Source organism: Nannospalax galili, unplaced genomic scaffold, assembly GCF_000622305.1.
Source record: "Nannospalax galili isolate Female #2095 unplaced genomic scaffold, S.galili_v1.0 scaffold346, whole genome shotgun sequence".
Classification (NCBI taxonomy): domain Eukaryota; kingdom Metazoa; phylum Chordata; class Mammalia; order Rodentia; family Spalacidae; genus Nannospalax; species Nannospalax galili.
Window position 1 is genome coordinate 7,898,069 of NW_008357637.1, and position 27,191 is coordinate 7,925,259.

The 27,191-nt window shown below is 39.9% G+C and overlaps 1 protein-coding gene and 1 non-coding gene across 2 annotated transcripts in view; both read right to left on the minus strand.

The window, feature by feature from the left end:
• Pde11a (phosphodiesterase 11A) overlaps positions 1-27,191 on the minus strand; it is a 456,708-nt gene that overhangs the window by 200,072 nt on the left and 229,445 nt on the right. The window contains exon 6 of the mRNA XM_008855328.2: positions 15,897-16,029. Coding sequence (XP_008853550.1) covers positions 15,897-16,029 — 133 coding nt within the window. The remainder of the gene's footprint in view (positions 1-15,896; positions 16,030-27,191) is intronic.
• Positions 21,659-21,823, minus strand: LOC115067991. The gene has a single exon (XR_003847355.1). It is a non-coding gene; the product is annotated as a U1 spliceosomal RNA (small nuclear RNA).

Consider the following 27,191-nt stretch of genomic DNA (forward strand, 5'->3'; position numbering starts at 1 on the left):
GCCTGGGAGCCTGGCCCAGGAAAGATGCTGTTCTAGGGCAGCTGGTGGCCATGCCATCCAGAGATGCAAAGGCAGATGGGGGCAGGAAGCAGCCCCAAGTACTCCTCAGGACTGCACTGAGGAGCTGGGTTGGTCTGGATGCAAAGGATCAGGAAGAGGAAAGGTCAGCACCAGTGACCTGGAAAGAGCATGGTGGGTGGCGCAGGCCCAGGGAATCAGACGGAGGTGTGGGTGGGGCCAGGCCCAGAAGCAGTGCTTCTGGGGACCACAGAAGGCACTGAGTTGTTCTGGATGAAGAGGACCAAGACAAGGAATGGGACAGGACCCAGGCTAGGATGAGAGACCTGCAGGGGAGATGGGAGGGTGAATGAGGCTGGGGGAGTCAAGGAGTGAGGGGAGATGAATTTACCCTGGAGAGAGGCCTGTGGGGCGGAGAGAGGGCTGTGGGTCCTGCAGGCCCAGGGAGGCAGAAGGAGGTGAGGGCAGGGCCAGGCCCAGAAGCAGTGCTCCTGGGGACTAGATAAGGCACTGAGTTGGTCTGTATGAAAGGGATCAGGAAGCAGTAGTGTTCCCCAGGTGTCTGGGGACCGTGAGGGGAGATGAATTTACCCTGGAGAGAGGCCTGTGGGGCGGAGAGAGGGCTGTGGGTCCTGCAGGCCCAGGGAGGCAGAAGGAGGTGAGGGCAGGGCCAGGCCCAGAAGCAGTGCTCCTGGGGACTAGATAAGGCACTGAGTTGGTCTGTATGAAAGGGATCAGGAAGCAGTAGTGTTCCCCAGGTGTCTGGGGACCCAAGACAAGGAATGGGACAGGACCGAAACTAGGAGGAGAGACCAGCAAGGGAGATGGGAGGGTGAATAAGGCTGGGGGAATCAAGGTGTGGAGGGTGTGATGGACTTACCCCAGAGAGAGGCCTGCGGGTCGGAGAGAGCTTAATTATATGATTTTTAAATCATGTGATTTTCTTTTTTAGTTTAATGTAGCACATAGATTATTTTTTTAATAATTCCAGATGTGGCAGACATGGTGGTGCATGCTTTTAATCCCAGCACTCAGGAGGTAGACTTAGGTGGATCTCTGTGAGATGGAGGCCAGGCTAGTGTACATTGTGAGCTCCTGAGGCAAGAGGGAGACCCTGTCTCAAGCAAACCAACACACACAAAAAGAAAGCAAATTTTAAAATTCCAAATTCAACACAAGCTTTAAACTAAAACAAAAATAGAGGCATAAATTGTTCATCCAGTTTCCTTTTCTAATAGATATTTATTAATACCTCCTATGTGCATTGCAGAGTATTGAGGATATAAAAGTGAATTCAACCATTACTCTTGAGGAGCTCAGTCTACTAAAGACAGAAATAAAGATAAATAAGTGTCCAAGTAGACAGTGTTCAGAACATAATAAAAAAAAACCCAAACAGGCTATAGAGAAATCACGAATAGCCTTAGACCCATTAAGACAGCTCCTCAAAGATGGCAATAAGGATAAACTAATATCCTTGGGGATGTACATTATGTATAAGGCATCTTGTTCAGGGCTTTCATGTGAATTTTTTGTATAATTTTTAAATAACTCTATGAGGTAGGTACTATTATCATCCTCCCTATCAGATGAGGCTTAGAAAGATTAACTGCCTTGAATGGGAGAGACTGGTTCACAGGAGGCCAGACAATAACAAACACATCCATCAAAGTTATCATTCCAAAGAACAAAGTGGCTTTCCTCCTCTCCCCAAGGATAACATTTGAATTAAGGCAACACCAATAAACAGAAAGGAGGCAGCCAGGTTTAGTCTTAAGGGCTATAGCCTACGGCATAGCTAGTCCCAGCAGCTCTAGAATGGTTGAGCCTATACCACTGAGCGGAGGTCAGAGCCAGCACTGGGCAATAGGCATGCTTGTATGCCCTAGTTCTTGGACAACTGCAGCCCCTATTTAACCTCTCCCATAAGTCCCAGGCAGCTAGGGAAGCCTCATGTCACAGAGAGTAAAGGGATTATTCTAGGGTCTGGTGATGAGAAAAAAACCTTTCTTACACTGCTTGCCAGAGAAAAGAATTTGTTTACTCACCATTTGGAAAGCAGTGTATCCACACAAAGGATTTTTATTTGAGATGTATGAACTATTCCATCCATAAGAATGAGATTATAGAGGTGTCTGTCTTGAATAAGGGAAGTTTGAGGGAAGCAGTAGGGGTTCAAGGTGACATTGCCACTGAGAAGACAACAGGAGAGCAGAAGGGCTTTGTGCAGACAGAGTCATCAAGGTAGACCTTGTCAACCAAATAATAATGACAAAAAATTGATGAAGTGAACCTTAGGAGACACACAACCTAGGGTTCACGGGGGCAGAATAGGGAAGCACTCCAAAAACTGTGACCTTAGTCTAAGTCTTTACTGTATTTCTAAGGTATGAACAGATCACTGTTTGAAATAGATTTATTAATGTGTATCCAGAGCACCAAAGTATAAATAACCTTTGACTTTGTGATTCTATGTATAGGAATTTGTCTTATTGTAATTATCAAACCTATGCACAAAACATATAAAGGTATGAACCATGGTATTATTTATCATAATGATATATTCAGAAGTTGATTAAATCATAGCACATACAATGTAATATTATGCAGCTAATTAAAAATCGTACTATAGAAGAATGCTTCCTGACATAGAAAATGTTTCATATATTAAATGATAATAGTATAGATATCTTTGGATATGTAAACACTTATGATTTTATTTATTTATTATATTTTATGTATATGAGTATTTTGCCTGCATTGTAAGTATACCACATGTGTGCCTGGAGCCCACAGAGGCCAGAAGAGAGTATCAGAGTCCCTGAAACTGAAGTTAAGAACAGGTATTAGCCAACATGCAGGTGCTGAGAACTGAACCCTGGTCCTTTGGAAGAACAGTAAGTGCTCTTAACCACTGAGCCACCTTTCTAGTCCCTGTAAATACTTATATATGCTGAAAAAATCTTGAAAAGTTATAACCACAATTCCCTTTGAATTACTTGCCTCTGGGAGTTTAAAAATTATTGCTTCCAGGGCTGGAGAGATGGCTCCGTGGTTAAGAACACTGATTGTTCTTGCAGAAAACCCGGGTTTGAATACCAGCACCCACATGGCAACTAACAACTGTCAGTAACTCCAGTTCCAGGGGATCTGACAGCCTCTTCTGTTCTCCTCGGACTTTGCATGACATGGGTGCACTTACCTACATGCAGACAATATAAGCATACACATAAAATAAACAATAATAATAAATAAATAAATTATTGATTCTAGTTCCTAAATTTAGATAATGAACATAAATAACTTGCATACAAGGAAAAAAGTTATGTTCAAAATAGAATCAAATACTGTAGAGTGCTCAAGAAGGATAAGGGTTGAAGGTAGGTTATTTAATCTGACAACACAATGGGATAATTAAAAGCAGAGGTGGTCAAGAGAAGAAGGGAAAGGATCTGGAATAAAAGCCAAGTGGTTGCTCCTGGAGCAGAGGAAGTCACACTGAGAAAGCAGAGCCGAACCAGTCTTAAATCTGGTAAGCACAGGAGTAGCCACAGAAAACTGAGAAAGTTGAGTGCTTTAAATTTCTCACACTGCAATTGACAGAAGAAGGTGAGGCCAGCTCTACCTGGCTAAGAGACCAAGGAACAGGTATAGGGAAGTGGTCAGCATACTTGATGAGCTCAACAAGGTGCACAGAGAGCCTAGTAAGGGAGGATACCAGAGTGTGATGAGAGTGAACTTTCTGCTTTAAGATCATTAAGACATTTCTCTAACTGTTGTTTATAGGAGAGTATTGTTTCTGGAAAGTTGTACTAGTGCAGTTTAGTTGATGTGACCAAATGAACTGGTAAAGCCTGGGAGCCCATTTCATTTTCTGTGGGAGCTGAATGAGAAAGAAGGGAAGGGAAGCTCAATAGAGATGCACAGGACCTCCAAACAATGAATCCCAAGTCAGGAGAAAGAGTAAGAAGGCGCAAGGAAAGAATAATTCCTAAAAGTTATTGCTACAGTTTGGATCTGAAATGTCCCCTAAAGGCCCATGTGCTGTTTGGCTTTCCACTTATTGGCAGGTGTTGGGCATTGAGGAGGTGGAGTCTAATGGAAAGAAGTTAGGCTGTTGGAGGCATGGCTTTCAAAAAGTTATTGCAACTCCGGGCCTTGTGCTCTGATGGCGATCATGAAGGGAACAGCATCCCCCATCACATGCTGTCACCACAACAGGCCCAAACAATAGGGCCAAGTCATCATGGATTGAAATCTCCAAAGTATGAACCAAAACAAAATTCGTCTTCATTTTAGCTGATTATCTTGAATATTTTGTCACAACAATGGAAAACTAATACAATTAGATGATCCCAAATCTCCAGATCATATCAGCCAATGAAAATTTAAAAAGTATATTGACTGAATGATTCCACGTCACCCCAAACTCCCAAGGCCTTGATGCTGTCATCCTTGTCTCCTGAATACTAAGTGGTAACATTGGCTATATCCAGATTTTAACATTATAGCTGATTCTCACCTTTTCTTCTTTGTGCATTTTTTAATTTTACAATTTGTTTTAGGAGAATATATGTGAAAGGGTTTTAAGTTTGTAAAGCATTTTTTTAAAATGTAAATATTGTTAACATTGAAAGAAATACCTGTCAAAACACACCTGCCTCATTGTTCCAGTCTTATTAGTATAAAATCCATAGCATTAGTGTTTCCCAAATTAGGCTATGTGAGATGAAGCAGTCTTTACAGCAGGTACAGTTTAAATAAATACATTATCCAAGGGTGCCTAGTCTAAGCCAATTAAAAATACATCTTCCTTAAGGTCTTGCCAAGACTCTGTCCTCATGGGGCTTTTCCAGCTAACTGACCCAATTAAAGATGGCTGGTGGTTTAGCTCTTGGAGCTTTGAAAACAGATTTGCAATGTTTTCTGGTCCCTCAAAGGCAGGCAGGAAACACAAAGTGAATTGGTGACAATGTAATATTATTCTTTAATAAACAATGTTTCTTTTCTCTAGAACTATAAATAAAACCTTAATGATAATCCAAAGCAATATTATCCCCAAAGATTCATCTACTGGTGAGAAGTTATAGCTATAGCGCCAGGACCAGACAAGGGAGCCAATGCTCAGTCTCCTGTTATCCTTGAAATAAGAATAGAGGATGGGGGAGGCATGGATGGGGGAGGGGGTCTGAATTTGAGTAGAAAATGTATGAAATTTAAAAAGCTCAATAAATAAATAAACAAATAAAATAAAATAAAATAAGAATAGAGTCTATCTTTGTCCACCCTGGACATAGGATTAATCCTAATGGTTTCTAGAGCACTACCCACAAGTTATTCCTTAAATTTCCAACTTAAAAAAAAATTGACCAACCAACCAATCAGTCAAAACAAAAACAGCCAACTACAAAAATTCTAGGTACAGTCTGATTCTTTGAACTGTGGGGACTGATAAGTGTCTTCACTCTCCACAGCTACCCCACTCTATCAGTCTAGCAATCCTCATCCTCCTAAACTTCCCCAATCCTCCTTGTTATCTGGAATTCTTGTGTTCACTGTCCAATCTTCCCTGCTAAACCCCACTTTGAGGAAAAGATCTTAAAGTAGCTTGTGGTATCAGTGACTGACAGAAGACGGCCAGGAGCAGACAAATGTCAGCAGGTTCACAAAGTTTTATCCTTAATGGTTTCAATTTTGTACATTTTCCTTTTCAACAGAAGCATAGCCCATAGAACAGAAGGCGTTCCAGAGAACAGAGAATGCATTATCCTGCCAGGCTAGCACTCAGCATCCCAGATCACAAGAGTGCTCCATTGTGAAGATCTGACAGATGAAATGGGCTCTAAGTCAGAGGATCTCAGAGCCTGGGGCCCCATTATCTTTAAGTGCTCCATTACAAGGGCAAGTACATTTGAGTTATCTATAATAGGCTTAAAAAATCAGAACTTCACATGGAAGAATTGCATGGGATGGAAGGAAGACTTAGGATCAGACAAGAGTCATAAGCCTTAGCATTAACTGTGTAATTCAGTGGTTGTCCACCATGAAAGAGGACATGTAAGTGATGATGGGTTTCCTAGCCCTCCTGGATTTATAACAAATACACAGACCACCAAGCCAACCCCTGCACAAAGCCCATCCTACTTACTAAGGATTTTTTTTTAAATTTTTTTTGCCATTCCCATTACTAAAAGAAATACGGGGTTCAACTGTTCATTCTTACTGTAGGCATAATGTTCAGAAGGGATAGCTCCAAAAATTCTTTCCATTTTTCAAGTGGAAGCAAATACTAAAACAAGCAATAAGATATAATATTAGATATTATATTAAATAATGGTTTGCTTTGTAGTAGTGTTTATTTTAATGCTTTTTTGAACCTAATATTAAATGAAGGGAAAAGGCATCCCAGATGATGTCCTAGAGGGCAGCAATTACAGGAGTTAATTCAGAAACACAATCTCAACTCAAAGTACAGTGAAAATGCTTGTTTTCTGCTGATGGTATTTCTAAATACAGTGTGCATCCCAAGAAGTCACCTGATACAATGGCAGATAGTTTGCAAATGTGGCTTAAGTATATGCTGTTAGAACAGTAATAAAAAAAGGTCCTAGAATAAAACTTCCCAAACATTCCATCCTTCAGAAAAGCAAGGAAAAATAATCCATCTCAATAAGTTGATTTACTCCTATCTTACATTTTGAAAATTTTGGTCTTAAATAATTTTTTTAAAATTTGCAGAAGGCTCTCAATACTTAGGTAAAAATGTAATTTTACTTAAGACAAAAATTCTAAAAACTAAAAATATTAATAATTTTGCATGATTATAAAAATAATATGAACATGTGAAAAATTTAAAGCAATAACAAAACTAAAAGTTCTAATCATATCTTTAGAGATGACAGCTATTAGCAGCTTAGAATAAGACCTTCCTCACCTTCTCTTAGAAATATATAATGTGTTCATGTATCAACATGAAATATAGTCAACAATCTATAGCAGAATCATAAATGACACATTGATAATATATTCCACAATACTGAACAATAATCACCAACAATGCACATTGTTCCAGTTATCAATCCATCAGTGATCAAAACTGAAAAAATTTCTTGCCTTCATAGAAGTGATAGAAGACCATGTCTGGGCATGACACAGCTACTGCCATCTTGAAATCAGAGCATCTGTGATTGCCTGCACTGAGATTGGACTCACTAATAATCCTTTGTCAGGGTACAGGAAGGGCACAGAAAGGGCTCACGAGTGGCTTATAATGTGGTTCATGAGGCAACCCAGAAGATACGCAAGAGCTTCCCCTCCTTAAGGCTATATAAGCTGGAGTGAGGGAGAATTTCCTCTTTGCTGGTGTAGCTGTCTGTAAGTTGTCCCTATTCATGTAAATAGCCTGTTAAACTCATTGGTTCACCCAGTTAGACTTGATTGGAATTGTGTCTTTGGTCTGTCCCTAGTGTTCTATCTAAGGTGCTGTTTCACATCTCCCCAGGAAAGTTAACATAATGAAAAAAACCACAAAAGTAATTTATATGTCAGAAGGTGTTAGAATTATCCGGGAAAAATATAGCAAGATAAGAAGGGCGAGGAATATTAGAGACACTGTCATCTGCAGAAACAACCGTGCAAAGGTCCTGAGGTAGATGAGGGTCATGTTCTGGCAACGAGCCAACCAGTGTAGCTACAACTGTGTTAGTGTGGGCTGAGGGCAGGCAGTGGGCCACCAAATCTTGAAAGACATTGCAGACCTCTGAAATATTTATGTTTGGCTTGTTCCAACAAGAAGACTCTGAAGAGTTGTGACATGACTTAAAATACAAAAATTGCTGGCTATTGTGTTGAGAACGTGGTACAGAGGGGGAAAGATGGAGGCAGAAAGGCAAATCAGGAGGCCACGGCCATAAACCAGCCTGGACATGATGGTGTCTTAAACTACCATTATGAACTGGTAACACTTAAGTGGTGAGAAGCAGTCATATTCTGGGTAAATTTGACAGACAGGTCCAGCTTGACTTCTTTATAAATAAGTTGTGTAATATAAACAAAGGTGGTATCAGGCCTATAAAAGTCCTCACATGAGCATCAGAAAGAATTGAATTGCCTTACTAGAGATAGAGAAACAGAGAGACACAGGCTTGAGGGAACAAGCTGTTTTGTGCATGTTAAGTCTGTGGAATCTATTAGAAAATAATATACATATTCTACACATATTTGTGTTTATTATTCTGTATGTACTCTTGTGCTTTGTATTTTTTATTATGAATATTTTTTTCTTATCGGAACATATTAATTGCTTCATGGAACAGGTCAATTTTGTATGGACTCATTTTGAATGACCTTTAAAATGCCTACCTGACACCACCCTCTCCCTCAGCTTTGTGTATATCTTATATAATCCCCCCCCCTTGAATGAGGACAAAGCCAGGAATACAAGACAAAGGTGATGGGATCATTACTCCTGAGATTCTGTGAAGTCATTCTTGACATGATATTCGTTTTTATCTCCGCTGACTCAGTGAGCTTCTCTGGTTGGCTTTGAAGAATAAGCTGCTGCCATGCTGTGAGAAGGCCAGACCCAAGGACAATCTCCAGGATCCCATGGAGATCCTTGAGCAACAACCAGTAAGTACATACAAACCACTACTCTACAAGCCACTCAGTTTTGCCAACAATCTGCCCAGCATCTAAATGATTATGCTATCTGTTCAGAACCTTGACTTCAGCTGTGGAAGACCTGAACAGAGACCAGGCCATGTTATGCCCAGATTCCTGATGTACAGAAACAGCAAGTTGATGAGTAGGCATTGCCTTAGCTGTTAAAGAGTAGTGATTTGTTACACAGCAGTAGAAAATTAATGTGCATAGTATTGCTGTTAACACCTTTAGGAACAAACATGGATACCCCTTTCCCAAAGAGAATGGTTGATAAAACTACAAACCCTGCAATGAAACCCCTTAAACGTGAGTGTTCCTTATACCACTATAAATAAAATCAGTTATATTTGTAATTCTTTTCTGTTTTACAATGTTTTCAAGGGCCATCAAGCCTTGAAACAGAACAGACATATAGTGATCTTTCATAAGGTAGAGAATTTAAAGTTCATGGACTTAATTCTGGTTGTGTGACTATTTTATGTAACATTCTGTCATGGCCTCTCAACAAGTTTGGCCTTAAAAATCATGCATGCTTTCAAGATCAGCAGGCAGCACTGGTGAGAGTCAGACAGAAGGCAAGTAATCACTATGGCTCACCTGTGAGTTCTCCACAAGAAGGAAACTCCATTAACTATTTAAGAGGATTACAAAGAGTATACCCAGCAGGGGGACAACTGAGATTGCTTGCTCCACAGCCCTCTCAGCAGGTACCTGACAGCACCTGGGATAAGGTTTACATCACCTTAAAGTTATTCTTTGTAGCTTCTGTCAAAAGGAAGATCAACAGTTACAAAACTGAGATTTCAAAATAAGGTTTATTCTCCTGTTGCATATATTTGGACAGAGTTTCTGAGAATTTCCCAGACCTTATCACAAGATAAGAATGACATGAAAATTTGAAAACTACTTTGCTTTTAGGCTGTAACTACACAATCAAGCCAAAACTTGATAGAGTAAATGATCTCTTATTAAAAGAAAATAACCACTGGTATGAATTCTCAAATTGGCAAGTTTCCCATGCTAGTCTACACTGGAGAAGGAATTACCAAGTGCACCTAAGTAGATGCACTCGAAATGGTACCAGCAGTTAGTGATTTGAAGAACTCTCAAGATGTTCCACTAGGCAAGTCATTCCTAAGCTTCTACTGAATAATTTCATTCATGAAGAGGGAACACCTCCCTAGCACCCCCCCACCCAGTGCCTGCTGACAGTGATCAGGAACACCTATTCAGCTAAGCATGAGCAAAAATTTCCATTATATTATAATAGAGATTTTGGAGTTTGATATGAGGGCTTGAATAAAGACACTTTATTTGTAATATAGCAGTGTAACTGGCTTCTCATTACATGTTGTGAGGATTTGTGAGTTTCTTGGGTCTACGTAGCGCAGCAAGCCCCTGAAATTTGATTATATCCAAGATATCTGGTCTCTGGATACCTGTCCACTCTTATGAAGACCCAGGTCTATACACTGCTGGCCTCTAGAGAGGAAGAGTTACAAAGTAACTCATTTCTGGCTGAGTTACAAAGTAGCTATACAGGACTATACATGTGACAAAATAAGGAACAGTCATATGCCCAAGACTATTTAGCTAGGGTATAGAGTGGTCAGAACAAAGTGCAGGTCTTTTGGACATAAGTTTACAAACTTGTGAAAAGGGAACAGCAACTCTTCTGCCCCGAAGACCTCTCCACAAGGTGTAGGGCCTTACCCCTTCAGCATTCCAAATTTCCATTTCCTTTTCTGTAGATGAAAGAAATCTATACTAATTCTATTCATTGAAATTTGATGCATCTATAGGATGAAGTCCCAGTCCCCTTTCTGTCTCAGTAAAGAGAATTCAAGTTGCCAAAATTAGTCACTGAGACATTGAGAAATTTAGGATAGATAGCAGTGCTCAGGATAGTTGTGTTTCTAGTAAAGTTAAATCCATTCTGTAGACTTAGGTTGAGAAAATCTGTAGGAAATATAAGGAATGCGTTGAAAGATTTCTTGTATGGCATCTCTCAAATTCCTGTTAACTTACCTCAAATTATCCTGGTAAGTCAGGGCAGAGAGCAAAAAGCAAGCTCTTTTCCCAGTGGAGATAGCCATCAGTCATTAATCATAGATTTTAAAAATGGCCTACAATTTTTTTGACTTACAACAAGGGTTGGATCCTAATAGCCTCACCATAAATCGAAATTATCATAGATCAAAAATATGCATATAGCCTATTGTCATGGTTGGCTTCAGTTCTCAACTTGACACATGTAGGAAGAGGGAACCTCAATTGGGGGATTTCCTTAATGGATTGGCTTATGGGCATGTCTGTGAGGCAATTTTTTAGTTGCTAAGTGATGTAGGATGACCTAGCCTACTGTGGGTGGTACCACCCATAGACAGGTGGTCCTGGGTTATATAAGAAAACAGATTCAGTATAGGCCAGGGAACAAATCAGTAAACAGCACCCCTCCATGGTCTGTGCTTCAGCTTTTGCCTCCAGGTTCCGTCCTGAGTTCCTGCCTGATTTCCCTCAAAGATTCAATAAACCCTTTCTTCCCCATTTTTTTTTTTTTTTTTTTTTTGGTGAGAGTGTTTTATTACGATGATAGAAAGCTAAGTAGGGATCTATCAAACATCATAGTTTAGCTTAGATCACCATAAACATATTCAGAACACTTACATCTGCCTACCATAAACCTGTCGTTGATCAAAGTCTAACATAAGATCTGTTTAATATTCAAAGGCAGAGAAACTCATGCAATTTATTGAATACTGTGCTCAAAGTGAAAATCATAATGGTTGCATGGATGTGCTTTTGTATCACTGTAAGTCGAGAAGTCATGAATTGAATCATCATATAAGTGAGGAATCACCTGCATTCATTTACAATTATTTGGATAAATACGGATCCATGTACTGGACTCAAGAAGAAAGGACCTCAAACCTTCACAAGAAGACAAGACAGTTGCAAGATTGCTTTATGACTCCAGCATGAGTCTAGGATTACTTCCAGTGGTAGGGGTGAACAGATAAAGCAGTTTCATTTTGTTTTGTTTTTAGTTTGAAGGATATATTTAATACATTAAAATAAGCATTATTTGAAGTAGTTGTCTTTATCTTAACCTCCACCATCATGTCAGGCTTTGTACAGAGAAGATCTAAGTCTCTCAGCCTCTTGGGAGAGCTCTGTACTCAATCTGGAGTCTGTTTCATTCATGATTTAATGAAAGAATTGACATCTGTCACTGCTGCAAAATATACTTGAGGAGGGAGGAAGAATAGCCAGATAAATAAGTTTGCTTGTCTTGGTGTGATGAACAGTACCCCACCCCAACATACTAAACAGACCACAGTGTCCCCAGTTTCTCTCTCTCTCTCTCTCTCTCTCTCTCTCTCTCTCTCTCTCTCTTTCTCTCTCCCCCTCCACTTATACCAATTCCTTTCCAGTTATTTTCTTCTCAGCATGAGAAGAGGAACATAGGTCACTTTGCATTTCAGAATCATGCAGAGAGAACATGTGAACCCCATGATCCAACATGCTGTGTCTTCAGATTTCTACTTAAAATCCAATCTCAGCTCTGTAGAAGACTGAAGGGATTTAGGAGGACAGTCAGGAACACTACTGGCCTAGGTTCATGTTTTATCACATCCTAAGGAAGCAAGTGATTTCATGAAGCAGTCACAGTTTACTGCCTTCAGGCATCGCTGCTTCTAAGTGCTGGATCGCGGCATGAAAATTTTATGCCCAACCCCAGAGGAGTAACAGTTACCTTGGCTTGAGAGAGAGCACTATCCTTTTCACAGAGCAGCAGGGCGGGCTGCTTCACTGGAATGATTGGAAGTGTGGAGGAAAATGTAATAGAGCTGTATCACTAATCAAGAGTACGCCTGTAGACAAAGAATGTGGCATATTCAAACCCAGTGTGTTGTACTAGCAGGAGCTGTTCTTGAGACATTAGTTGTGTTTGCAAAATGTATTGTTTTTCATAAGAATAAGAACGATTATTGAGTAAGAAATTTTCACTCCCTGACAAATGTAAAGATGCTTGTAGAAGTGAGCCAGCTTATCATTCCACTAGGAACAGACCCAAAAATTCTTGAATTTGGGCTGGAGAGATGGCTTAGTGATTAAGAGGACTGGCTGCTCTTACAGAGGATCTAGATTTGATTCCTAGCATCCACATGGTGGCTAACAACCTTCCGTGACTCCAGTCCCAGGGGATCTGACATCCTCTTCTGACCCCTGTGGGCATTGCATCACATGGGTGCACTTACATGAACGCAAGGAAATGCATTCATACATATAAAATAAAATAATAAATAAAATATATATTTTTTAATTCTTGAATTTGAGCACTTAATGGTACATCAAGAATACTCTTGGCAGTCATGCATACAAATATATTCTTACTGATATGTCAGTAAGACATTGAATTCAAATGTGTATCAACAACCTAATGGGTAAGAAAATGAGGCTTGCTTTTTCATACAAGGGAATACTTGGCAGCACTGAAAATAAATTAGTAGATCACATCAGTCACATAATATTGAGTGCAAAAGGCCACAGATGAATACACAGAGTATTAGTCAATTTAAAGTTCAGAGAGATATAAAATTTAAGAGTATAATTGGCAGAGATTCAGGCACATGCAATTGTAGGAGGAAGTGCGGCCTGAACAACCAGCACATGCGCACCGCAACACGCTAAAAACATCCGGCTGAGGCAAACCTGTGTTCTGCCAAAAGACATAGAGACAGCTGATGCGAAAATGGCCTGATACAGAGAGCTAATGAGGAACAGACACGACCTATCAATGGACAAATGGGTCACCGGGAGGGGGGATATAAGGGAGCCCCATATCGGCAATAAATGAGTCTGCAGCTGCTCCCACTGCCTGCTTCTCACCTGACTCCTGGAGTCTGTGTTGTGGCTCCGTGCCAACTCTACCCCCACCCAGAGGGTCCCAAGACACCCGCAGCATGCAATGAACCTATATAGGACAGCAAAGGAATGCTAAATCCAAATTCTGGATATTGGTTATCTCTCAGGGGTGATTAAGGAGATGGGATTTGCAAAGATCAATACAAAGATTTAAAAGTAATGACCTTTGTTTAAACTTGGGTTGTAGGCACATAGGTGTCCACACTTTCTCTTGCACCTTTATATAGTTTATGAACCTATGGAAAAAGGGCAACAATTTAATTTGTGGAATTTTTTTCTTCTTCGGAATTTGACCTTCTTTATGGTCCAAAGCGAAGAACAGAATGATAGCAATTCGCGACCAATTTAGTCTTATGATTTGGGTCAGGAAACACTTAACTACTCCCTGACATCCGATTAAACAAACTGACTTTGTAGTAACCAATTTTTCTAATGATTTTTCTGCACAGTAACATCTTGTGTTGTTCAGTTATTATTAATGTTAATCATAGAATCCCGAGAGCATTTCTTGATCCCATTATATGCAAGGAAGAAAGAAACATAGCAAGAAGCAGAACCATTATGTGATCAGCTGACCCCAGTCATAGTCCTACAGTGTATCCATATGCTGCCATCTTTACTCTGGCCACGCAGTAGTTAGTGGGGTCTTCCTTCTCCTTCTCCTTACCCTTCCCCTCCCCCTCCCCCTCGTTTTTTGAGACAGGGTCTCCCCGTAGCCCCAGCTGGCCTGGAACTCACTATGTAGGACCAAGCTGACCTGGAGCTCACAGAGATTCGAGTGCCTCTGCTTCCCAAGTGCTGGGATTAAAGGCATGTGCCACCACCCACAGCTGGAGTGTTCTTCTTTACAAGAGAGTTGACATCTGAGACTGTAAGATTTTCAGAGTTCAGATTTGGTCTCTCAGGATGGCAGAGAGCTGGAGCGTGGTCAACATTAGACAGCTAATGCTACTCAACCTGGATTGGGAGTTCATCAAAGACTTTCCAAAGTGGGTACATCTAATCCTCATGGTCAAGGAGGAAGAGAAATGCATAGGGAATGAAGCCTGGGAGAGGAATGCTCCAGGAGCCAGGGAGGGGTGAGTTCTGAAAATTTATCATTTCCCTGCAGAGATGTACAAAGATGATCTGATAGCAGTTGTGAAGTAGATTTAGGTTCCAGCCTCCATGACATCTCAATCCCCATAACAAACAGACAGGGGGTGCTGTGGAATCTGAGAGGTAGCAGAACTGCATCCTCACCCATCTTCTGAGGCCTGGAACAGCTCTCAGTTTTTATGAAATGGGTATGATGACCTCTACTCCTTGATGTTTCAGGAATTAAATGACCCCTTGTTACTACTAATCAATCATCTATTCAATAGCCAGTGTGATCATTTCTAAAATGATATAGTGGTTCACATCTGTAATCCCAGCACTCAGGAGGTGGAGGCAGAGCCTTGTTATATAACAAGACTTTATTCAAGAAATTTAAATAAAATTTAAATTAAAAAATAGAACTCTCTCATCTAGAGAACCTTGTATACTTAAAGCTCAACTACTGGTTCTCATTGTACAGGTAAACACCCAAGCTGGTTAAAATAGGCTTTTGGTGATGTGGCCTTTACTACCCTCTTCAGTGTCATCTACTGTGGCCCTTCCTCTCTAGTTATCCCAATACCTCATGCTCACTCAGCTTTGCCTATAACACCTACTTCCTCACTTTTCATCAAAAATTCTGGTCACTCTCCACTCAGCCTGGTAACCTACAATGGGAAACTTTTAATATCTATGTGCATGCATATATATTTATCTGTATCTACATACACAGAGACATTTATAAGTTCATGTGAATTTCTCTGCATGATATTCTATACTACCTTAGAATATAAACTTAAAAACTGTTTTCTATGTATATCAATACAATATACCTATATAGTTAACATTAAACAATAACATCAACCAAGGTTCTGATTATTGGAGCAATTTTAAGATACACGATAGTTATTCCAGCATCTGTCAACAAACAACTATGTCATGTCCACTTTTTTATTGTTGAATATTTCATGGTTTAATATAAAGCAGTCTAATTATAAAAGAGTGTCAGACTAACATTAGTTACCTCGCCAGAAGTCAGGACAGAGCCAGGAAGCTTCTTCCAGGCAACAGTAAGCTAAGAACCAGATCACAGAGGGAGGGTGCAGAAGCATTATCTGCTGTGGATCTGCATGACATGCCTTTTCCACTTCAACCAGAAAATTATCAACATTGTGACAACAGGACCTCAACTAGAGGACTCCTCTTACCTCAGCATCAAAGCGTGGGTCCTGGTAGGCATCACTGACATTTACAGGAAGGCCTGTTGAAGCAACCAACTCCGCGATGCTGTTATTTATCAGCCAGTCAGAGTAGGATGATTTCTCCATGCTTTCTTTGAAACTGTCAGAGCCAGAAAGAAAAAAAGAAAAAAAGAGAAACTAAGTTTGTCAGAAAGGAAACTCTGTAAGACTACATTAATAGCAAGTTACCTATCTTCATTAAGAGGGAATAAACAAACAAACAAAAAAAGGAATAAATGATACTGGTCGCAGGATGAATGGCAGAAAGATAAATATCAGGATCTCCTTTAACACAACTCCCCCAGTAGAATGGAAGACCATAGATAGAAAAATAGATCTTCTATGAGCTTACTCTCTAGGCTGTGTTTAAGCTCCAAAGTAGGCAGACAGAGTAGATAATCAGGTGATGACCAAAACTTATAATGGGATACCAACACTGTGGCTTTATCACTTTCCAGCAGACTCTTCACCTTGGTCCTTGTAACTGAACATACTGGATGTTTTGGTACAAAGAATGGGGAAAAACTAGGAAACAAATCAAGAGTTGGTTTTCATGTGTAATGTTGAGGATGGAAGACAAGGTCTCAGAAATGCTAATTTAGAGTTCTACTACTGAACTATATCACCAGTCAGAACATGTAAAATTTTTAATGTAACAAAAGAGCACATGTAGAATCATAGTGGCTATTGTAGTATATGGGTTTTGCACTCTCCAAGTATGTTTCTTAGCAAAGTACATTTCCTACTTACAAAGTTCTTACTTAAAAGTTTGTTTTAATGTGATGGATCACTAATATTAAGGCTTTGAACTTCAAATTGAGGGATTGCATAAAGCTTGTTGAAATCCCTTAAGAAATTGCAAAACAAAATAAAAAAGAACAAAGACATTCTTAGCTGTAATAGTATGTTCTGACTCTATAAAAATTATTGTTTTAAGAACAGTAGTTTACAAAGTATAGTTGACAGTGTTTAGTTTTTATTACATAATGTATCCTAAAGTCTAATGAAGACTTCACTTTTCAGTTTCAAGACAAAATTTCTTTGTAAAAAGTAATAATGTTGGGGCTGGAAAGATGGCTCAGCAGTTAAGATGGCATTCTTCCAGCGGACCCAAGTTTGGTTCCAGCACCCACATGGCAGCTATCAACACTCTGAAACTCCAATTCCAGGGGATCTGATGACCTCTTCTGGCCTCTGCAGGCATTGCACAATACCACGGGTGCACTTACATACATGCAGGCATAAAATAAAAATAATAAACAAAAATTTTTAAAGTAATAATGTTGAGTTATAAAGATCATATTGTATTTTACATGATCAATAATTATTTTACATTTTATAACATTTTTCAATTTCAAGAATTAATATTTTAATATTGTCATTTTCTCAAATAAAATTTAAAGAACTAAAAAAAATTGAACTGTATATCTAAATTAAACAGGGGGTTTTGTGCTGAATGATGTTTTAAACTTCCCCTTGTGTCATTTTTATGTCAGACATTGAATTTACAGTATCATTGCTGAAAATTACTTAGACCACCCCTCCTTCTTCCCTTTCAACCTTTTCCACAACACATTGAACACATTTCCTAAAGCTATGGAGATGCCCAAGTGAGTTCTATTCAAGTTAGCATTATAAAAGAACATTTTCATGGAGAATGTTTGATTTGTGGCTTGACAGGTCACAACTGAAATTATATGAATGAAGGGAAGTGCACTAGGGCAGCGTTTTCCAAACAATGATCTGGTGTCATCGGGTTCCATAAGATGTGAATGAGTGTACCACAGCAAAAATAATAATAGCACCATTGATTTTTAGTCTAAGCTGCACTATATGTAAGAAGATATTGAACACCGTACATTGTTACTGTCATTTCTCCCTATGTGCCCATTTTATGCCACCCCAAGAATGGCAGGACCTGGCCCAGAGACCAGCAGATGAGTGAGTGGGACGCATAGACATCACCAACATGACTGCCATATTGTGCCTGTAGAGACTTCTTCTCTGTGACTGGTACATTATGTATCTATTTGTGATGTTATTCATCTCTTAGTGCATATAAAACAGTAATAGTACATAAGCTTGTTCTCTGTGGCTCTCTGGCTGAAAAATGAAAATTTTAACAAAGAGCTCAGTCATAGAGTTCTTAAGTGGTACGTAAATCAAAGAAGTATAAAGACTGAGAACTTCAAAGAGAAGATGCTTTGAAGAAGCAAAACAGAGGGAGAAACATGATAATGTACCTGAGCATCTAAGCTACCACAGTCATTTTTGACCACAGAGAAGTGTGGACTGAATTTTCAATATTCCTTTCAGAGATGCATTGACCTGACATTGTAGTCTGTGCTGTCTGTATACCATACTTCATAGTATAATTCTCACATGTGGATACATGTTCATGTATGTGCACATGTTTGGGGGGAGTGCAGGGCTAGAAGAGCTGTAGGAAAACCCTGGAACAGCCTGAATAGAGAAGTCAAGGAAGAATCTGAGATGGGGACAGTAGTGGGAGCGAGAAATGAACCGATTCACTAAGTGTCTTTCAAGACTGGCATGAACTCCCAAGAGAGACTGGCAGCATGAAGAGGACTATCAAGAACAGAACATAAACACAGCAGAATCTAAATGTATGTTCTTATCAAAGTAAGGGGGAGGGTATGAAGACGATTAAGACAGGAAAGAAGCTAGGGCTCAGGCTGCTGGTGGAAGAAACATCATCCACAGTCTTACCCAGCTGTGAACTCTGTAAACTGCAATGATGGTCGACGTGGCAAGATAAGTTCATGGGTGCGATAGTGACATGAATGTCAGAGGGGTAGATAACCACTTTCTGATTGGATTTAAGGCCCACTTCACACGATGAAGCACTGCAAATCTGTCCCCAAACCCATATTTGGGGAGTTCACAGGCCCCTAGAGAGTACTGACAACTATTATTTGCTAAACAGACTGCCTTCAAATTTCCTCTCTCTCTCTCTCTCTCTCTCTCTCTCTCTCTCTCTCTCTCTCTCTCTCCCGGTAGATTAATGTAACTCTCAGACTTCATTAGGGAAGTTTTTGTACAGTGGATGGTGGTTAATGCAGACACTCATAACTTGTCAAAGGGCAGAGAAGAATGACTCTGGAGTACTCAGCCAAAAATGAAATAGATACCTTTATCACACTCCTCTACACGGCTCAGGGACCATCACGGGAGAGAGAGCAGAAAGATTGTAAGAGACAGAGGTCAGGGAGGACCTGGACATGACAGGATCACTGTACTCATGAACTTGCAGCAGCTGTGGTCGCCTAAGCAAGACCTGCACAAGATCAAGCCACTTGGCATCCTATCATGGAGTGGGAAGGCATTCATGAGCCCCCATCCCTGACTGAGAAGCTATGGAAAGTTCATGGTTTCTGGACGAGGAAGAGTCAGTTTTCTTTAAGGGTATGGTTCCTGGTAGGTCAATCATACTCTAGTGAATAGCCCAACACCCAGAAGTATATGAACAGCACAAATTAAAGTTGATGAGTTAACTAAATTTTTTTTTTAAAAGGACATGAAGTTGGAAGGGGTAGGGAAATGGGGGTGAATTCTGGAGGCATTAAGGGGAGGTGTTGGGGTGAATTTGCTCAAGATATATTGTATGAAATTCTCAAGTAATTAATAAAATATTTATTAAAAATAATGGAGGCTGACAGTTGCTGGGGTCTTAGTAATAGGGAACTGTTAAAGAATATGGAGGTGGAGAATGAAGTCAATTGAGCTGTGATTTTAGGAAGCTTAATCTAGAGACAGTGAGCAAAAAGAGATATTGAAGAATGGGGAAAGCCCCCAGTAGACTACAGATGCCAAGTTGGCCACTTGACATATGCTGGGGTATTAGTAATAGGGAACTGTTCAAGAATGTGGAGGTGGAGAATGAAGTCAATTGAGCTGTGATTTTAGGAAGCTTAATCCAGAGACAGTGAGCAAAAAGAGATATTGAAGAATGGGGAAAGCCCTCAGTAGACTACAGATGCCAAGTTGGCCACTTGACATATGCCACAGAGCTTGGTGGCCAGACAATGATGGCTTATGTTTTGAACCTGAGTAGGGCATTGGAAACTTGGACATTTTACTCATAGTTGAAAACTCAGGACCCAAACTTCAATCAGTCTTCCAGACCAAAAAGCTGATACAGAGGTGGGACTATTTTAAGGGACATGAAATTCAAATGGCTGAAATTTCTCAGGGACAGCCTGTATATGTGTATAGAGAAACCAGTATCTAGGGTAAGAAAAGAGAAGGAAAGGCAGCAATATACAGGAGACAAGAAAGATATAAAAGAAAGAAAAACCACAAATTTATTACCACACTTATGGCTCAGGGCCCCTCCAGATGCTTTGGCAATAAGCTTGATGTCCTTACATGAATCTTATAAGCTGGATATGATTCTCTGTATCTTATAAGCCCAGAAAAATTGAGGCACAGAGATGCTTTGTAACTTCCCGAGATCTGATCTTCACCCAGCTCTACTTCCTAACTGCCAAATGATCCTATGTCTCCATTACCCTTCAGGAGTCAATAGACAGAAGAAGAGCAATAACCATGGACTGCTGTCTAAAAGCAAAAGACAGAGACAGCCAACATCTGAAAAAGTTTAGGAAAAGACCAAAAGTAGCAAACACTTTACACTGAGCATCAGTCAAAGGAAAGGGTCTGTATTTGGTTATGAAGAGCCTTAGGTCCCAAATGAAAGAATTCCCAAAGAAGGAATGATGGAAAAACACCACCAAGCAGGGGCTCCTGAAAGACCCCTTCCAAATCTAGAATGTCTTAGAATCTGGCTTAATTCAGGCTATATGCTGCATTGAAATCATTCTAGCATTGCTGAACACTTGTAGGAGCATCTAGTCTATGCAAGGCACTGTTGAGACAATTAGTAGAAAGCTGTGATCTTGTGCCTTTAGGAAGCTTACTATCCAGCTGAAGAAAGAATGTATAAGCACACTGGCACTTATGCAGTATATAAACTTAAATTCCCAGTAAAATTCTCAAATGAAAAAACTGTCATGCAACTGTGTTGCCAAGTCACCAAGTCAATTGAATCAATTATGAATGCTGAAGAGGCCCAGGGACTTAGGTATGGCACTCCAACTAAAGCTTCAGAGAGAAAGTGAGATCTGAACTTGCCTTTAGCTGTAGCAGTGCAAACAGACTTTCTGAAAACCACCCTTGCATTTCTTCAGGTGATGACCCACAGGTATATGCATTAATGTTTAGGAGGTAGGATGCTCAGAGAAATAATCAGAAAGTTGATCTGTTGCTCTTCATATTTACATCACTATCTTAGTGTGAACTAGGTGGTTTATAAACAAAAAACATTTATTTCTCATGGTTCCGTGGGTTGGGAAAACCAAGATCAATGTACTGGCAATTTCAAAGAAAGGTGCTTCCTACCATATCACATGGTGGAGGGAATGGGAGATGTCTCCAATGCCTCTTCCTAAGAACACTAATCCCATCCATGAGGACACACTCACAGGGTCTAAATACCTTCCAAAGCCCCCAGAACCAGATACCTCACAGTGGAGATTTTGTTTCAACATATGAATGTCCAGACCATGGTAATCATATTCTGACTTTTCAACTTCTCAGTTCTAATCATGGTACTGTTGGAGCTTTCAAAACCTTTCTCCCTTTCTTTGTTTTTATTTTTTTTCAAGGAAATTTTGTGCAATAATTCAGACTCCCTATTTTTTTTATTACAAGGGATTATGCAAATACAGTTCCCCCATTACCAAAAACTATGCAGTTGAGTTTCCCACACTTGGGGAAATCGCAGGGGTCAGCCTATCTGGAGTGCAACAGATAAGCCTCACCTTGGGAAAACCACCTTTGTGATCATGGTATCTCCCCTGCCAGGTAAGTGGAGACTCCCTAATTTCGAAGTCAAATAGCTCATACAAATGTCCCCTTTTGTCATGTTCTATCAAAATGATCTCAGGAGAAATACTCATACTTCATCTGCAAATGGGGTATAATAGTACTACTTGGAGAGTTATTTACAGACTAAGGTAATACTTTAAGCTAAGTGATTACCATAGCAAACATTTATTTTTATTTTTATTGAGCTTTTAAAATTTCATACATTTCCTACTCAAATCCAGCCCCCTCTCCCATCCATACTCCCCCAAACCCTATGCACTCTGACATACATGCTGAGTCCTATTCATTCAGGTGTTTGTACCCAAATGCCCTTCACTGTAAATTCATCCACTGGAGTCTAGTCAGCCCATCCAGTGGTCATATGTAAGTCATACTCTCCTTCACTCAGCAGCAATCAGTCTCAAATAGTTCTCTATTTAGTGCTGGCCCACCACCTATTTCTCACCTCCCCTTTGGGCCCTTGTTTAACTGAGTTGACATGGGTCCCACATTCAATGCCACTGCTACTGCAAGCTCACATGAGCAAGCCTAGCCTAGAAGTCTCCACCTCCACATGTTCATGAACCAGCCTTGGCTCTTACAATCTTTCCGCCTCCTCTTCCGCAATGATCCCTGAGCCGTGGATGGGTGAGGTTCCATAAAGGAGTTCCATCCTACACTCTACAGTCTCTTATCTCCAAAACTTGGCCAGTTGTTGGCCTTCTGTGTGTATTGCACTCTGAGGTACATGGAAGCCTCACTGGTGAGAGTTGAAGGGTGCATTAGCCCTCTCTCCACCCCTTATTCTGCTATGTTCCATGAGCCTTGGTTGTAGAGATTCAACTGCAGATGTGTCACCTCATGCTGGGCATCTCCCAAGTGTATGTTCTCTGTGCCTGACCAGATGTGCAACTCTGCAGTAGCCTCCATCTGTTGCAAAAAGAAGCTTCTTTGATGAATGCCATACAGCATGTTTGTTACTTTAAGGGAGGTCTCTTCTATCTGGCACTGGATTCCCTACCAAGCAGCTTCTAAGTATACGTATGTATTAATGTTCAGACACTCTATGTGCATTTCTCATAGGGTTTCTAGAAGTGATGCTTCAGAAAAGCACAATGTTGGGGCTGGCTGGGTGGTGCACACCTTTAGTCCCAGCACTTGGGAGGCAGAGGCAGGTAGATCTCTGTGAGACTGAGGCCAACCTGGTCTACATAACAAGTTCCAGGCCAATTGGGGCTACGGGAGACACTGTTTCAAAAACAAAAACAAACCAACCAACTGAACAAACCCCAAAACAAAACCAATGTTGGGGCTGGAGAGATGGCACAGTGGTTAAGAGTACTGGTTGCTCTTCCACAGGACCCAGGTTTGGTTCCCAGTATCTACATGTTGACTAACAACAGTCTTTTTTAAAAATTTTTATTTATTATTTTTATTTTATGTGTATGTGTATATTGCCTGCATGTAGGTAAATGCACCCATGCTGTGTAATGCCCATGGAGGTCAGAAGAGGCTGTCAGATCCCCCAGGACTGGAGTTATGGACAGTTGTTAGCTGCCATGTGGGTGCTGGGATTCAAACCCAGGTTTTCTTCAAGAACAACCAGTGTTCTTAACCACTGAGCAATCTCTCCAGCCCCAAATAACAACAGTCTTTAACTTAGTTCCAGGGGATCTGACGCCCTCTTCTGGCCTTCACAGGCATCACATGACACAGGTGCACTTGCATATATACAAACCAGTCATACACATAAAATAAAAATAATTCAATTGCTCTTGCTTCTTGTGCCTGCTTGAAGACATAGAGCTTAGCTTCTGCTCCTCCTCTGGCCACCTCTGCCACCATGCCTCCCCACCAAGACGGGCTGTAATTCCCCTGGAACCATCTCATCAGAACCTTTCAAGCTATCTGACTTGGACCCTCAAGTTGTTCCATCCATCTTGGAGACTGAGGACCCATCCACCATGCCAGAGTAAACTTGTTCCAAGTTCCTTGACAAAGCCACTGCAGGCATCAGACTGTAGCTGTCAAGCAAAGGACCTAGAATAGAGATTGTGGCAATATACAACAGACAAACAGAAGAAGTTGTTATCCCAGCCCTGGTATGAATTAACTCCATCCTGAACATTATAGAAAAGTAAACTCACAAAGGAGACAAAAGTATTGAAGAAAACCCAATCCAAAATGAAGATGGAATTGAAAAACTCAATAAGTAAATTTGAAACGACAGGAGAAAACCTCACAAGCAGAATGAATGAAATGGAAAACATAATGACAAGACTACATGACAAAGTTGAAGAACTGGACTGCTCAAGTGAAAAATAAAAATATTTTCAAAAACAGGAATGGGATATGCAGGAAATGTGAGACAGCATGAAAAGACCAAATCTGTACACCATAGGCATGGAGAAAGGGGAATTCCAGTTCAACTGCATTGACCAGATCATCTTAAAAAGGATTATATAAGAAAACACCCCTAAGTTAAGGAAAGACATACCTATACAGATACGAGAAACACACAGAGCATCAGGTAGATAGGATTAGAACAGAAACTTCATTTGGTGTATCAGTGAAAACAGTAAATGTTCAGAACAAAGAGAGGGTACTGAAAACTGCTGGAGAAAAACAGGTTATATAATGGAAAATCCATTAGAATTACAGCTGACATTTCAATGCAAACTATGGAAGCCACAAGAGCCTGGACTGAAATATTCGCAGATCTAAATGACCATGGATGCCAAATAAGATTACTTTATCCAGCAAAACTATCTATCCTAGTCAAAAGGGAGAGAAAAATTACCCATGATACAAAAAGACTGGCATGGCATACTACCCCTATTTGTGCACTAGTGGCACTGTTACCTGGTAGGCAATCAACAGCTAGCTAATTGAACTTAAAGACCTTGGTGGAAGTGAACACATAGGTGGAACTGTAAACTCAGTCAAGTACACATGGCAAGAGTGGACATAGATCCTAGAGAAAACCCTCTCTTTTACATCTCTAGACAAATAAAATTTCTTACTATATGGTAAATATCGATCCTTATATTTGCAGACAAGCATTCCATACACCACTCATCAAAAAAGCTTCTTTTGGAAACAGATGGAGGCTACTGCAGAATTGCAGAACTGGTCAGACACAAAGAATATACATCTGAGCAATGCCCAGTACTAGACGACACATCTACAACTAAGTTGAACCTCTACAACTAAGGCTCATGGAACATTGCCAAACTAGGGGTAGAGAGAAAACTAATGCATCCTTCATATACATAAAAAGTAACTCAATGTGAACTATAGACCTAGATGTAAGAGCTAAAACTAGAAATCTCTTATAAGAAAACATTGAAGAAATGTTTCAAGATATTGGACAGTGATTCTCAGATACAAGACTAAATGCACAAGTAACAAAAGAAAAAAAATGAGGGGCTGGAGAGATTGCTCAGCAGTTAAGAAAACTGACTGCTCTCATAGTTTGTTTCTCTCTGGGTTTGATTCCCAACACCAACATGGCAGTTAGCAACTGTCTGAAAGTCCAGTTCCAGGGAATCTGATTCCCCCTTCTGACCTCCGTGAACATTGCACAACATGGGTGCTCTTACATGCATGCAGGCAATACACTCATACACATTAAATAAAAACAATAAAAAAACAAAAAAGAAAAAGATGAATAAGTTAGACTTCATCAAATTTAAACTTTTGTGCATCAAAGGACAATGTCAAGATTACTTTTAACATGAATGCATGTTGGATTTTGTCAAAGGCCTTTTCTGCATCTATTGCTATGACCATGAGTTTTTTGTCTTTAAGTCTATTTATATGTTTTATTACATTTTTTGACTTATGTATATTGAACCATCCCTGAATATCTGGAATAAAGCTGGCTTGATTGTGGTTAAAAAAAACAATAATAATAATTTAATCAAAAAAAATCTTTTAAATCATAACCTTTGTAGTAAATTCCACACATAAGAACATTCCTTTGTACATCCCAGCATTGTGGTGCTATGACTTTAATCACAATGGAAAGAGCTGTAATTAATTCTGATTTTTGAGGGATATCCTTGGTTTACAGGTTCAGTTCTTTCACAAGACTCTGTAGTTCAACTTCCTCTGACTAATGAGGACCCTTTTATTCACTGTAGTTTCTTCATTTCCAGTTGATTGCTATTGGAACAGGACATGGTTAAGACACTGACAGTTCTGATCTACATTGGGTCCTCCACAAAAGGAATGAATGTGGGTGAAATCTAGCCTGGATGTATATGTTTGTTTGGAGTTTCATCCATTGAACAGGATATCTTCTTCAAGTTCTCCCAGAGACGGTCATGCGATTTGCCAATGGCTTGCTTCAATCTCTTCTTCAACACATCTGACAGATGAGCACGTAATCCCAAATTGAGCACCTAGTGACGGGAAACTCACTACTTGAAAAAAATCAGTCATTTTGTGGTAACTTAATTTATTCTATAATAATCATCATCTTTTGGAGACAAACAGCATAGATCTCACTATCTGAAAGCCCCTTGAAATATTTGGGAATAATTACACTTTTTCCATGGTGTTCTCCCAAAGATCACTCTTCTTAAAACTACCTCTAATTTCTTCAACTACTTCTGTGGCAAGCCTTCCTATTCATAGTAGTGACAGGCATAGGTCTGCTAGTGAATGTCCTTTCCAGTGTGAGACCAGTCTTTAGTAGTGTTCTCTAAGGAGTGTGAACACTCTAGGTTCTGTTCCTATCAATGAAAGTTGAAATCAATAATTTCCAGCAGGTCTTTTCTTTTTTTAAAAGTGGTTTTGGGAGCTCAACCTAACATCCAAAGTTGAATTAATCACCTTCCTTGAGTCTAAAAATTCTGACTAGAGGTCAATATCAGAGGCCAATATTAAGGTTTCCAGTTTGGGCCTAATGAAAATAAGGAGTCACCACAGTTTGTAAACACATCTGTAACTCATCATTCCCAGGCCTCCACAGTTTGAGGGTACAAATGAGTTACATTTACACGCAACCCACCAAATATTTGCTTTAGACTGGATCACACCCCTCTCTGTATAGGTAAGAGCTACAGATGGGCTGATATACACAGACAGATATTTTGGAATTGTCATAATGTTTCCAAAGTTTATTTATGCAAACCAATTTATTTACCCATGTTTAGTGAGTTCTTACATTTAAGTCATAATGCAATTTTACCCCTGGAGTGAGAATATTAAAGAAAAATCTCAACTTAAAAATGAAAGCAGCAGAAAAAGAAAAATAATCCTTGCAAGAAGGGCCTAAGAAAGTAAAATAAATAGAATTGACATATGATCTTCAGTGAAACATTCTTATAAGATAAAATTCAATAAGTTATTAGTGCATTTTAACTA